Raw genomic sequence first — 13,527 nt, 5'->3', positions numbered from 1 at the left:
AGAATTTTGAGGAGAGACATTGTAGAAATAGGTGGGGGTTATCGGTTTGTGGCCAGTCATGTTTGAGAAGGCCAATGTTGACTGGCAGGACTTCCCTCCTGGGTCTGACCTGTTGTCTGTCCTGTCCAGGAGTCTTGGTGTCCATTGCTCCAAGGTGCGGTCGCTAACACTGGACTCATGGGAGCCAGAGCTTCTCAAGGTATGTCTCTACCACTTCCTGGTGTCAGTACTTTGGTGACCATATTCGAGCAGGTCTAAGGTCCCTCATGTGGACTTTTCCCCAAACCGTTTCTATAAGTGGCGGATACAAGAAATGAAGCAGTGAAGGTTAATCTTAATCTGGAATTTAATGTTGTATAGTTGGTTAGACACTGTCTAATCTCTCTCTCCCGTCTTTGTACTTGCAGTTGATGTGTGAGCTGGGAAACAGCGTGATTAACCACATCTATGAGGGGGGCTGTGAAGAGATGGGAGTGAAGAAACCTGGGCCTTCAAGTACCAGGTGATTACAGGAAATGTCAATCATCAGAAGAACTGTCATACAACCCTTTGGTGAGAAGGTTCTGACTGGAACCAGTATGGTTCTGACATAGTGGTGTATATCGATTGGTGCTGTGTCACAGGTTTGTAATGGCTTCTTCACAGGCAGGAGAAAGAAGCGTGGATTAAGGCAAAATACGTAGAGAAGCGTTTCCTGAAGAAGATGAGCAGCAGCGACTCGTTAGTGGAGGGAGACAGGAAGTCCCGCCCCTGGAGCGCGAAGAAGTGCCAGCGCAACCACAGTGCAAGACGAGGAGCACCAAAAACCCGCCGGAAATACCGCCACGACCATGGCATGACCCCGACAGAAAACCTTTCAGCAGGTGACTGAACAGAAAGACAGACACATGGATATGTATGGAAGAGACCGATGAACTCACATTCCTCTCCATATTCTCTCATCAGCTGCTGCAGCTAAGCTCCGTCGTGACTCTCTGTTCTGTCCCGATGAGATGGACAACCTCTTCTCCTACTTTGATACCGGCAATGGCCCTCGCAGTAAGTCTGGCTGTAGTTAATACATTACCAACCAGTTAGTATGAACATAGTTATTACATTACCAGCCAGGTAGTCTGGCAGTAGTTATTACATTACCAACCAGATAGAGTGGTGGTAATAAATACATTGCCAGCCAGTTAGTCTGGCAGTACATAATACATGACCAACCAGTTAGTCTGGCTGTGGTTATTACATTACCAGCCAGTTAGTATGGTAGTAGTTATTACATTACCGACCAGATAGTTTGACAGTACTTAATACATTACCAACCAGCTAGTCTGGCAGTGGTTATTACATTACCAGCCAGTTAGTATGGTAGTAGTTATTACATTACCGACCAGATAGTTTGACAGTACTTATTACATTACCAACCAGCTAGTCTGGCAGCGGTTATTACATTACCAGCCAGTTAGTATGGCAGTAGTTATTACATTACCAACCAGTTAGTATGACAGTACTTAATACATTACCAACCAGCTAGTCTGGCAGTGGTTATTACATTACCAGCCAGTTAGTATGGCAGTGGTTATTACATTACCGACCAGTTAGTATGACAGTACTTAATACATTACCAACCAGCTAGTCAGGCAGTGGTTATTACCTTACCAGTCAGTTAGTGTGGCAGTTCTTATTACATTACCAACCTGTTAGTCTGGCAGTGGTTATTACATTACCAGTCAGTTAGTGTGACAGTTCTTATTACATTACCAACCTGTTAGTCTGGCAGTGGTTATTACATTACCAGTCAGTTAGTGTGGCAGTTCTTATTACATTACCAACCTGTTAGTCTGGCAGTGGTTATTACATTACCAGTCAGTTAGTGTGGCAGTTCTTATTACATTACCAACCTGTTAGTCTGACAGTTCTTATTACATTACCAACCTGTTAGTCTGACAGTTCTTATTACATTACCAACCTGTTAGTCTGGCAGTGGTTATTACATTACCAGTCAGTTAGTGTGGCAGTTCTTATTACATTACCAACCTGTTAGTCTGACAGTTCTTATTACATTACCAACCTGTTAGTCTGACAGTTCTTATTACATTACCAACCTGTTAGTCTGACACACACACGGGATGTATGTTTTTGGTGCTGGATTTGAGGGTGCAGACTGGTGCAGTATGAGTGGACTGGGGTCAGTGTGGTAGAAGGGGATGACGCGTGTGGCAGACTGGTCTAGACCACGGGTGCTCAGAGGGTTTAAGTGACATGATGTCTTCAGAGTTCCTGCGTACTGTGATGTAACACGGGCTTGGCAGCTCTAAGTGGTCCTCTGGAGTGTGGGTGAATAGAAAAGGGATGCAAGTATATACCCAGGTTTTTAAAACATAAAAGTCAGTTTATTCCTTTCAAAAAAACTAAACAAGGTAATTCAAAGCATAGCACAAGTTGTCAGCTTACTTCTACAATCTCAACAGTTAATCAAAATACTGTGTGCTGTCTCTTTCCTAACCAAACACACCTTTCTAACATGCTGTCATTAGCCTATTTATATCACATGAGCAAGTTCATACTGTTCCCTCCTGTCTGGCTGCATCTGGGTGTTGTAGTCCTTTTACAGGAATCATTCTGTAATTTGTAGTCCCTCAGCTAGCAGGAGGGAATGTAGTACCCCTCGATCACCATGCCCCTCGTGACATCACAGTATGTAGCCAGGGCCTTGAAAGGAGGATTGGTTTGGGGCATTGAGAGGTGGAGTGATTTGGGGTCTTCAGGAGGAGGAGTGATTTGGGGTCTTCAGGAGGAGGAGTGATTTGGGGTCTTCAGGAGGAGGAGTGGTTTGGGGCCTTGAGGAGGAGGAGGGGTTTGGGGCCTTGAGGAGGAGGAGTGGTTTGGGGCCTTGAGGAGGAGGAGTGGTTTGGGGCCTTGAGGAGGAGGAGTGGTTTGGGGCCTTGAGGAGGAGGAGTGGTTTGGGGCCTTGAGGAGGAGGAGTGGTTTGGGGCCTTGAGGAGGAGGAGTGGTTTGGGGCCTTGAGGAGGAGGAGTGGTTTGGGGCCTTGAGGAGGAGGAGTGGTTTGGGGCCTTGAGGAGGAGGAGTGGTTTGGGGCCTTGAGGAGGAGGAGTGGTTTGGGGCCTTGAGGAGGAGGAGTGGTTTGGGGCCTTGAGGAGGAGGAGTGGTTTGGGGCCTTGAGGAGGAGGAGTGGTTTGGGGCCTTGAGGAGGAGGAGTGGTTTGGGGCCTTGAGGAGGAGGAGTGGTTTGGGGCCTTTGGGAGGAGGAGTGGTTTGGGGCCTTTGGGAGGAGGAGTGGTTTGGGGCCTTTGGGAGGAGGAGCGGTGTGGTGACTAACGTGTCCGTGGCTTGGCGCTGGTTGGCCCTGCAGGTCTCAGCAGCGACAGTGGTCTGGGTGGCAGCACAGACGGCAGCACAGACATCCTGGTGTTTGGCTCAGTGGTGGACAGCGTTGCAGAGGAGGGTGAGTGGAAATGTGTGTGTGTGTGTCTGTCTGTCTGTCTGTCTGTCTGTGTGTGTGGGTGTGTGTGTGTCAGAACATACAGATTGCACACAGTAAAATAAAACCGTAGTTGTTAGCCATTTCCCAAACTATGCTAGCAAGACTAACTGGCCTCTCTATGAATGATTGCCTGTGTAAATCCATATTTCCGCTCTCCCTCTCCCTGTCCCTTTCACCTCTTTTCCTTGTTCTTTTCTTGGCATCCATCCCTCCTTTCTTTCTCCCCGCTACTCTCTGCTCCCTCTCTGCCCCTTTCTCTCCCCATCTCCCCCATCCTACCTCCCCACCCGCTCTCTCCGTGTCCCGATAGAGTGTGAGGGGGAGTCAGAAGGGGAGGAGTCTAGTGGGGAGGCGGAGATAGAGCAGGAGGCGGGCTCCGACCCAGAGGAGCCCCTCCCCTTACGCGGGCTCTTCTCGCCGTGGGCACTGCTGTACCAGTCGTCACGGCTACACAACCTGCCACTCATGGCAGAGGCCCTGGCACACGGGGCAGATGTCCACTCCGCCTGCGAAGAGGAGGAGGGGAAAACGCCACTCATACAGGCCGTGGCAGGAGTGAGTAGACGCCAACCGAACATGGACACGCAGCAAGACAAAGGGATCTGTGTGGATCCGGTGTGAACTGGTCAGGCCCGGTCCTGTTCTTCAGCTCACCCGTCTGTGCCGGGTTTCTTTTCTCACTCTAATTCCATCCCCTCTTCCTCAGGGTTCGTTGATCGCGTGTGAGTTTCTGCTGCAGAACGGGGCTGATGTGAACCAGAGAGACATGAGAGGGAGAGGTCCCCTGCACCACGCTACCTACCTGGGACACACTGGGTAAGACCCCTACGTCTGACCCTACGACCCATGACCCCTAACCCCTGTACAACACTACCATCCTGGGACACACTGGGTAAGACCCCTACACCTGACCCCATGACCCCTAACCCCTGTACAACACAACCTACCTGGAACACACTGGGTAAGACCCCTACACCTGACCCCATGACCCCTAACCCCTGTACAACACAACCTACCTGGAACACACTGGGTAAGACCCCTACGCCTGACCCCATGACCCCTAACTTTGTTCATCCATCAATACATTTAGCCATCCGTTTATCCAATCATCAAAACGTTTAGCCATCCATTAATCATGCAACAACCGTTTAGCCATCCATTAATCATCCAACAACCATTTAGCCATCCATTAATCATCCAACAACCATTTAGCCATCCATTAATCATCCAACAACCATTTAGCCATCCATTAATCATCCAACAACCATTTAGCCATCCATCAATACACTTACTGTAGTCATTTGATATATTTTGGAATAATTGGTCACAAATGGCCAGTATTCATTCAACATATGACACAATTGTCATTCATTCCTCAATGCGCGTCTACCTGTGTGTTGGTAGGTAAATTAATGAATCTGTCTCTGTCTACCTAGTCAGGTGTGTTTGTTTCTGAAGAGAGGAGCCTGTCAGACAGAGGTGGACGAAGAAGGTCACGACCCTCTGAGCATGGCTGTCCGGGCAGCTAACGCAGACATTGTCACGCTGTGAGTCACGCGCACACACACAGACACACACACACACACACACACACACACACACACACACACACACACACCCACACACACACACACTCCACTTACCTGGCCCTGGTCACACGGTAACGTTCCACAAACGGGTCAGTAATTGGTATTTTTATCAAACGTACTGCTGACGTCAACTCCGGCTTTCTCTCTCTCCTAGGTTGCGGTTGGCGAGGATGAACGAGGAGATGCGCGAGGCGGAAGGTCCTATGGGCCAGCCAGGTCAATACCCTAGTGGTTCCCCTACTGAGCAGCAGTACAGGAAATGTATTCAGGAGTTCATCTGCCTCACCATTGACTACTGCTAGGGGGCGCCACTGGGGCAGGTCACACAGACTCCACCCCCTATTCTCTGTGTTGTGCACTCTAAATGAGGGTACCACGTAAGGAATAGGGTGTGGTTTGGGGTGTGGGCATAGATGCTTCCGAACAGGGCATATAGAGTCATATCATTTAGGTTAGGAGGAAGTTGCCCTGGGAGAAACTGGTCTGGAGTCAGTTTTATTTTATTCCAGTCGGTGGGCTGGGATGTGTAGACGACGCTGGAAGCCGATGAGGAGGAGGAGGAGGAGGCGGCTTCTAATAACACCAGGAACGGACTCTGTGGAATGTCATCACACAGTCATTACTTTTACCTTCCTCCCTAATACATTTTCCACCAGCCACCCCTGGTGGAGAGTGACGCTGATCCAGCATCTGGGTCTTGGGGTAACTTCTACTGAGAGGGGGCCGGGGCTTTGGGCGCTTGTGTGGAGCAGAGAAGAGACGGTGTGATTTGAACTGCTTTATTTTTCAAGCACATTCTCCTCTTCTTGCCAACCACCATCCCCCTTTCTGTGTCCTCACCAGTCACTGTTGTCAAACCCTGGTACCAATTCACAGTGAAACACAGTGTATCTTGTTGTTCCTAAAACTCTGCCTGGCCGAAACATGTGGTTGTCATTGTCAGGTTACTTTCAACACTCCGGTCTCTGAGTGGGCCTGTCAGTTCTTTACATTTGCCTCTTCCTCGCTCTCCTACCAGGAAAGACCTAAGCTCTCACAGTCATGCTTTTTTCCTTTGGAGAAGCCTTTACACTAACGTTCTATCTACATGGTTCTATTCCTGAATGTTACAGTTTGTTAGAGAATTTGTGGTTAAACAGTGTTCCAGTGTTCAATCAGAGAATGCTATATTCTAAGCAGGCCATTGTGCTGTCATTAGAGTGCGCTACGTGTCCACCATGAACAAAAATGTGAATGCACAGCAGTGTTGTTGGATTTCATACTTGAGGCATTTCTCCAACTAACTGTGCAATTTGGCCTCTGTCTCTGAAAAATATGTTTTAAGTAGATCTGTAACACTGTAGTTCTTAAAGGGTTAAAGCTGGTCTGAAAAGAAGCTCTCTGTATTTCTGTGGGAGATGTACAGGTGTTCAGAGGTTGGATGTACAGGCCACGGTAGGATTCCTATTGGCTAAATATACAGGCCAGGGTAGGATGCCTATTGGCTAGATGTACAGGCCAGGGTAGGATGCCTATTGGCTAGATGTACAGGCCAGGGTAGGATTCCTATTGGCTAGATGTACAGGCCACGGTAGGATTCCTATTGGCTAAATGTACAGGGCGGGGTAGGTTTCCTATTGGCTAGATGTACAGGCCAGGGTTTGGAATGTGTGGTGTGTCTGTTATAGGCTAGATCAAAATAGGGCGGCAGGGTTGGTCTGTGAGGGTGTGGGGTCGTCATGGTTTCTATATCGGGGAGGGAAGGAAAAACTGTGATTAAAAATAATGGCTGTTGGAGAAAGACTGCTTTGTTGATACTTTGCGAGAATCAGTGAAAGAGTAATCAATAGAATGAACGAATGCATGACTGAGGATGTGTCAGAATGAAATACTATAATGTTATTATGACACCTTTATGTAAAAAGAAAGAAATGCAACCGGGCACTTTTCCTACCTGTAGTGTTATCACTTGTCTTTATTTTTGGTAACTGTTGTCGTCATGTTGTAGTATCTCCTGTTGACTTTGTCTTTTTGTATATATCTTTTTTTATTTATGTTGAAATAGAATTCTAATAACGCTTTCAAAATATTCCATAGAAATCCTGAATTTTTGAAACCCTATGCTGAACCCAGAAGACTGGTGCTGTGATAATCACAATGCAGAATTAATCTGACAATTTTTTCTTGACGTTTTTTAATCTTTCAAACTTTCCTCTCTTTTTTTCTTCCTGGATATGTTTGGTTTCATCTGTAAACAAGGGTTTCACTAAACATATCCCTTTAAAGTCCAGTTAATATGTACAAGCGTTTCTCTAACTCTTGCCCTTTGAAATTCCCAACGACCTACAGATAGAAACACTAGTTTTTTATACAATGTTTTGAAAGATAAAGTGATTTATTTATGAACATTATAGCGATAATGTGATTCTGTATTTTATTCTTCTTTGATTGCATCCTTTCACTGTTGACTGATAAAGTTGTCCTCATTAAGTTGACTTCGATCACAAGCATAGTCCTGCTGATTTGGATCTCATGGAGACATTGGTTCAGTTCGGAGAGGAAGGCATTTCCACCTATAGAGGAGTAATCACAACCCATTGTAATTCCACTCTGGCAGCTCACTGACCTGATTATCGTTGCTCAAAGCTCATTATATTTTGCATGCTTTGTGGTTGTGACCTACTCATTCTAGAATGTACGTTATAAATATGCGTTCTGGAATACGTTCTGGGAGATCCTAGAATGCTGTCTGCATTCTGAGAATAATGACCTCATTGGTCACCTTGTGGTGCTGTACAGTCCTGTGATAAAGCATGAGCTACTTTACAGTACAGCCTCTTCCTGTCATGCCATAAAACTACTACCTGTCTCTATGATGGATGTTTGAACCTTATCTCTAAATCCACCTATGAATTGCATCAAAGGCTTCAATGTTTTGTTGATTTTATTTCTACCAAACATAAAGCTGAACTGCTGTTCCCTAGCTAGCCGTCCACAGTTTGTTTCTCAAATATGTTGGCATGAAATTTCTAGTTTTTATTTATATTTTTATATTTTAATTTTTAAAATGTTGTCTTTTGCCAAAGACTTTGGGAAAGGAAAGTGTGCGACAGCCGGTGTTGTTTGGTGTCACTGTGTTGTTAATTTGAGCCTGGAAAACTACGTACAGTGTTTAATCAACGAGGGATAGGAAGTTGTTCAGTAGAAACTGTGTCTGTCAGTGTTCAACATTTTCAAAAGGTAGAATAGTAAACAAAGTATGGCAGCAGCTGGTGTTCTGCAATAACTGTCGGAAAGTGCTTTGGATTCAAAGTGAAACTGGTGTGCGAAGAATCGACATCAGAGCTAGTAATCCATTGAAGTCGTGATGTCAAAACGATGTCGGTTGTATAAAACAAAGTACTCCGTAATTGGCTCGTCTGTAACCAATCAGAGAATCAAAGCCAATTAAACACTTTCTAAACTGTGCTTTACATACATGGGACCAATCAAACTAAACCCATTGATCTCTGGGCCAACCCATCAGTTTCTGGGACCAATCAAACTAAACCCATTGATCTCTGGGCCAACCCATCAGTTTCTGGGACCAATCAAACTAAACCCATTGATCTCTGGGCCAACCCATCAGTTTCTGGGACCAATCAAACTAAACCCATTGATCTCTGGGCCAACCCATCAGTTTCTGGGACCAATCAAACTAAACCCATTAATCTCTGGGCCAACCCATCAGTTTCTGGGACCAATCAGAACACTAAGATCATTGTTACGTCTCACAATTGTCTAGGCGTAATGCAGAACCAGATTTAGCCAGGCAATGTTTAGACATGTTAAGGGGAGCTTCTGAACAAACAAACATGCTGTAAATATAAAAACATTTAGCATTCTAACTCTACTCCAACTGCCTGCTCTGCTCTGGGCACTCCAACATGGAACCCCGTCTGTCTTGTCTTCGTGGTCCATAATTTGCTTTTCTGTGTTTTGATTCTGTCTTCTTCCAGATACCCATCTGTCATACCTTTTTGGAAAAGTGTTACATCGCTTGTTCTTTACAAACATCCTTGTACCAATATCGCTCTCAGTTTGGATATCTTTGTAATACTTTCTTCGTTCCTTGTCTTTAGAAACACTGAGATAATGCATAAAAAACTAAATGCATAGAGAATAAAAGTAAGAAACTCTTGATGAACTCCTTACTTTGCTTGACTGCTTCACTCTCATTTCTGACTCCTGTTGTCATCTCTACTTGTAAACGACTTTCTCTCTACATTGTGGCTGGAATGTTGATAGAACATTACTCACAGGTTGGGGAGGGTTCTTTCCCTAGAACATTCAGTTACCTCACCTTAAACATTCAGTAAAATACATAACAGTAATATGAATCACACGCCAGAAATACTGTCTTCATATTTCTTCCAGAAACGACTTTGTAACCCTGTTTTCTTCCGTCTCCTCCCTAAACACAATGACTGACACTATCCGAGTTTACAAAATTATGATTTGCCATTGTTGCCTCCGTTGCTACAGGCGATGCCATGGAGATGAAGAAGGTAAAGCGCAAGGAGAGTGTTCTGGATAGAGTGAGTGATGCATCATGGTCTATCTCACCTTTGGGCGTGGTGTCTCTGTTCTGCTGGTGGTCGTTTCAGGGATCCTCCATCACTGTTCCAAGGGTGTTTTACTGTGCACACACGCTTCGCAAGGGTCATTTGGATGGGTGCTACTATATATCTTTGGTCTCTCTTGTCACTGTTTCATAAACTTTTGTAAATATTGACAGATGTGCAAAAAAGGCTTTGTAACGGCGGTGTGACAGTTTATATCCCTGTTATAGCACCTGGTTTCCGTGTAATATGGCTTTGTTTATTTTCTAAATCTGTCCATTCAGGGCTGAGAACAAGGGTTCTATCCTTTATTTTCCAAATACACTCTAACCCTCAGCATAGGCCTTTGGCCCGTTGGTTGAACATCTCACCAAAGAATCCAAAAAGAAAGACCTTTCCATATGTTGCACCTGTCAACATGGGAACTGTGAAATATGAAGCTCACCTCCCAAACTCAATCTCAAAAGATTTACCATAGTTTCTATACCTAGCGTTTAGCTACCCTTCCCAAAACAATGGAAATTCAATGGCAACACATGAAGTTTGTGAATTTACTCATTGACCCCCAGCAAAATTAGACTACATTTAGGCTATTACTTGTACAATTGTGCTCATAAGTTTGCATACCCTGGCAAAAATTGTAAAATGATGGCATTGATTTAGAAAATGACCGGTCGTGCAAAATAGACTGTCTTTTATTTAAGGATAGTGATCATATGAAGCCATTTATTATCACAGTGGTTTGGTTCCTTTTTAAATCAAAATTATAACAGAAACCAACCAAATGGCCCTGATCAGAAGTTTACATACCCTTGAATGTTTGGCCTTGTTACAGACCCACAAGGTGACACCAAGTTGAAATTGGCAATTAAAGGTACATTTCCCACACCTGTGGCTTTTTAAATTGCAATTAGTGTCTGTGCATGAATAGTCAATGAGTTAGTTAGCTCATGTGGACGCACTGAGCAGGCTAGATACTGAGCCATGGGGAGCAGAAAAGAACTGTCAAAAGAACTGCATAACAAGGTAATGGAACTTTATAAAGATATAAACAAATATCCAAAGCCTTGCAAATGCCAGTCAGTACTGTTCAATCACTTATTAAGAAGTGTAAATGTCTGGTTCATGCAAGACGACCAAAGACTTTGCATGACATGGAGGCATTTTGCCAAGACTAATGGGCAGCTACACCACCTGCAAGAATTCAGGGCCTCATAGACAACTATTACAAAAGACTGCATGCTGTCATTGATGCTAAAGGGGGCAATACACAGTAATAAGAACTAAGGGTATGCAGACTTTTTTCTTTGTTGCCATGTTTTGTTTTATGATTGTGCCATTCTGTTATATCCTACAGTTGAATATGAATCCCATAAGAAATAAAAGACATGCGTTTTGCCTGATACCTCATGTTTTCTTTACAAATGGTAAATATAATACCAATTCTCCAAGGGTATGCAAATGTTTGAGCACAACTGTATGTACATTCACACTTGGTTGAGATAAATACATTTATGATGTTTGAATATCAACCCAAATGTTGAGATGGCTGACAAATTTAAGGATAACTACGTTTCTCAGTAAGATGTAGGGCCACGAGCCACCAGAACAGCTTCAGTGTGTTTTGGCATAGATTATGAGTCTCTGGAACTCTTCCAGAGGGATGGAACACCGTTCTTCCAGAACATATTCCCTGATTTGGTGTTTTGATGATGGTGGTGGAGAGTGCTGTCTAACACATCCCAGAATCTCTCATAGGTGTTCAGTTGGGTTGAGATCTGGTGACTGCAAAGGCCACAGCACATGATTCACTGAACCAGAGTTGACCTCTGATTTTCCTTGTGTCGCGGTCATGCATGAGCATCACGGTCATCCAATGTGCACTTTAAACCACAATTTCTGACCCTATTTACTGATGTCTGTCCCCAAGATCTAAATGCAGATGTAACTTTATTCATTGTTCCTATTGAAACACCAGCCAGTGACGGAAGCTCCTGCCATCCGTGCCCATATAATGAACCCCCTTTTAAAGTCATTTAGATCCTTTCATTTTGCCATCTAGATCCAGAATCTGAGTCAACTGGACCTGCTCAGCATTTTCATACCTGCCATGACAGGATGTTAATTGCTTAATTGTATCATGCAGTACACCGGTATGGAAGCATCTGCATTTCTTATGTTCCTCCATTAATTCCTATAATTTATCACCATATATTAATAGTTTTAGACTAGTTGTATACTGATGTAGGTGAACCTATCCTCAGTTCTTCCCAGATGCTTTACAATTTTTTTAAAAAAAGGAACTGGCCCAAATAACTCCATTAGTCCACATATTATCAAACATTAGACTATTTTTTTTTTTTTGAAACAGTTTAAAGCTCAAATCTGAAAGCACTGGGGAGACCAGAGGGAAGGGTGTGGAAAGGTGGTAGATTTGAACGAAGTCATGACCGTCTAGTTGCTGACACTACCTCTCTGTCTGTCTTACAGAATCTGGAATAATTAACTCTGCTCTACCCTATACTGTGCTTTACTTAATTGCAGGATCTCTGAACTTATAGCAGTTAATTTAACACCAGGAACCAGGCCAATGCCATTTCAGTTCCAGGCCATTAGTTTAGCGATTTCCAATTCCACATTGTCTTCATTCAAAAGCAGAGAAGAAAAGTTAAAATGGAATTTCAGTATGTTTTATTATTATTATTATTTTTTTTTAAAGGAATTGATCCCTAGTCTTCTAGTCTCATCTTCTAATGAGTTAAAGGTATCTCTAGTCTTTGTTCTATTCCAGGGTAGCTCTGGTCCCAGGCTCACTAACACATTCAACCAGAGCTACTGTAGTCCTTGAGGAGCAGGAGCCACAATGGTCTAATGGCACCCCCTTGTGATTGTAATGCCCCCTGTTGCAGGTGACACAACAGATCACATCTTTCGGGAGTTCCCTCTCACGTTATCCCAGCAGCCCGAGGAACTGAAGAGGAGGAGCTATACTTCGCACACACTGAATGAGGCAGCCCACCACAGCATCCTGAACAGGGTTGGGGACATTAGTAGTGGAAGTTTAGCACAACCACCTCTTCCACTGTAGGACCCTGATGTAGCAGACGTGAAAGAAATGCCTTAGTGGTTCTACAGAAAACTACTGGGGTTTGGTTAGGCTCCGCCTTCCTTTCTGCTTTTCAACAGAACCGGAAGCTTCCTAGTTTCTCAATATAATCAATTTATAACCATTTCATTTTTATTTTTTATGTTTGCCTTTAGTTTTGGTCAATTTTTAGAGTAGAAATTATATTGTGTAATTTATTTATTGAAAATAAGTAGTGTGAAGATGGGCCTGGACTCCCGAAAAGGAGTGCAGGTTATCCTGAGTAGGGGGATCTGTGCCCTGGGACGTCCTGCCCTGTTTCCTCTCTGTCATACAATATGCAGAGAAGAATGGGAGTAACTGCCCTGTTTAAGACTGTCATACAATATGCAGAGAAGAATGGGAGTAACTGCCCTGTTTAAGACTGTCATACAATATGCAGAGAAGAATGGGAGTAACTGCCCTAAGCCAGGTGTGATAGGCAGGTGGAGGCCTACACGAGAAGACTCAAATATGTGGTCACTGCCAAATGCTCTTCTACAAAGTACTGAATAAAGGGTCTGAATACTAACGTACCATGTTTTTGCTTGACCATGTGGTATTGGGCGCAGGCTGATGGCAAAGAAAATCTGCACTCTACATAGTGTACTGTAGAGGACTGTCTCAACGTTATGATAGCGTACTTTTGGGGTAATTTTAATTAGGCTACATAGTATACAATATGGGTTAGGGTTATGCCAGGGTACTGGAGAGGAGAATACGGCCGATAGTAGAACCTCGGATT

At 44.2% G+C, this 13,527-nt stretch overlaps 1 protein-coding gene across 7 annotated transcripts in view; it reads left to right on the top strand.

Moving 5' to 3' along the window:
• The window catches only part of acap3b (ArfGAP with coiled-coil, ankyrin repeat and PH domains 3b), a 65,429-nt gene extending 51,902 nt beyond the window's left edge, over positions 1-13,527 (top strand). The window contains exons 15-25 of one of the 7 annotated variants that reach the window (XM_013136375.4): positions 130-199; positions 408-502; positions 646-863; positions 946-1,038; positions 3,349-3,450; positions 3,800-4,044; positions 4,196-4,305; positions 4,926-5,036; positions 5,233-5,294; positions 9,582-9,634; positions 12,568-12,728. In XM_013136375.4, coding sequence (XP_012991829.1) covers positions 130-199; positions 408-502; positions 646-863; positions 946-1,038; positions 3,349-3,450; positions 3,800-4,044; positions 4,196-4,305; positions 4,926-5,036; positions 5,233-5,294; positions 9,582-9,634; positions 12,568-12,633 — 1,225 coding nt within the window. In that variant the 3' untranslated portion in view covers positions 12,634-12,728. Of the gene's footprint in view, positions 1-129; positions 200-407; positions 503-645; positions 864-945; positions 1,039-3,348; positions 3,451-3,799; positions 4,045-4,195; positions 4,306-4,925; positions 5,037-5,232; positions 5,626-9,178; positions 9,225-9,581; positions 9,635-12,567 lie in introns of those variants that run through there. The other 6 variants (XM_013136378.2, XM_013136374.3, XM_013136373.3 and 3 more) reach the window with 6 other exon arrangements.

This window comes from Esox lucius, chromosome 2 (assembly GCF_011004845.1).
Source record: "Esox lucius isolate fEsoLuc1 chromosome 2, fEsoLuc1.pri, whole genome shotgun sequence".
Taxonomy (NCBI): Eukaryota; Metazoa; Chordata; class Actinopteri; order Esociformes; family Esocidae; genus Esox; species Esox lucius.
This window is presented reverse-complemented; position numbering and strand designations above follow the sequence as displayed.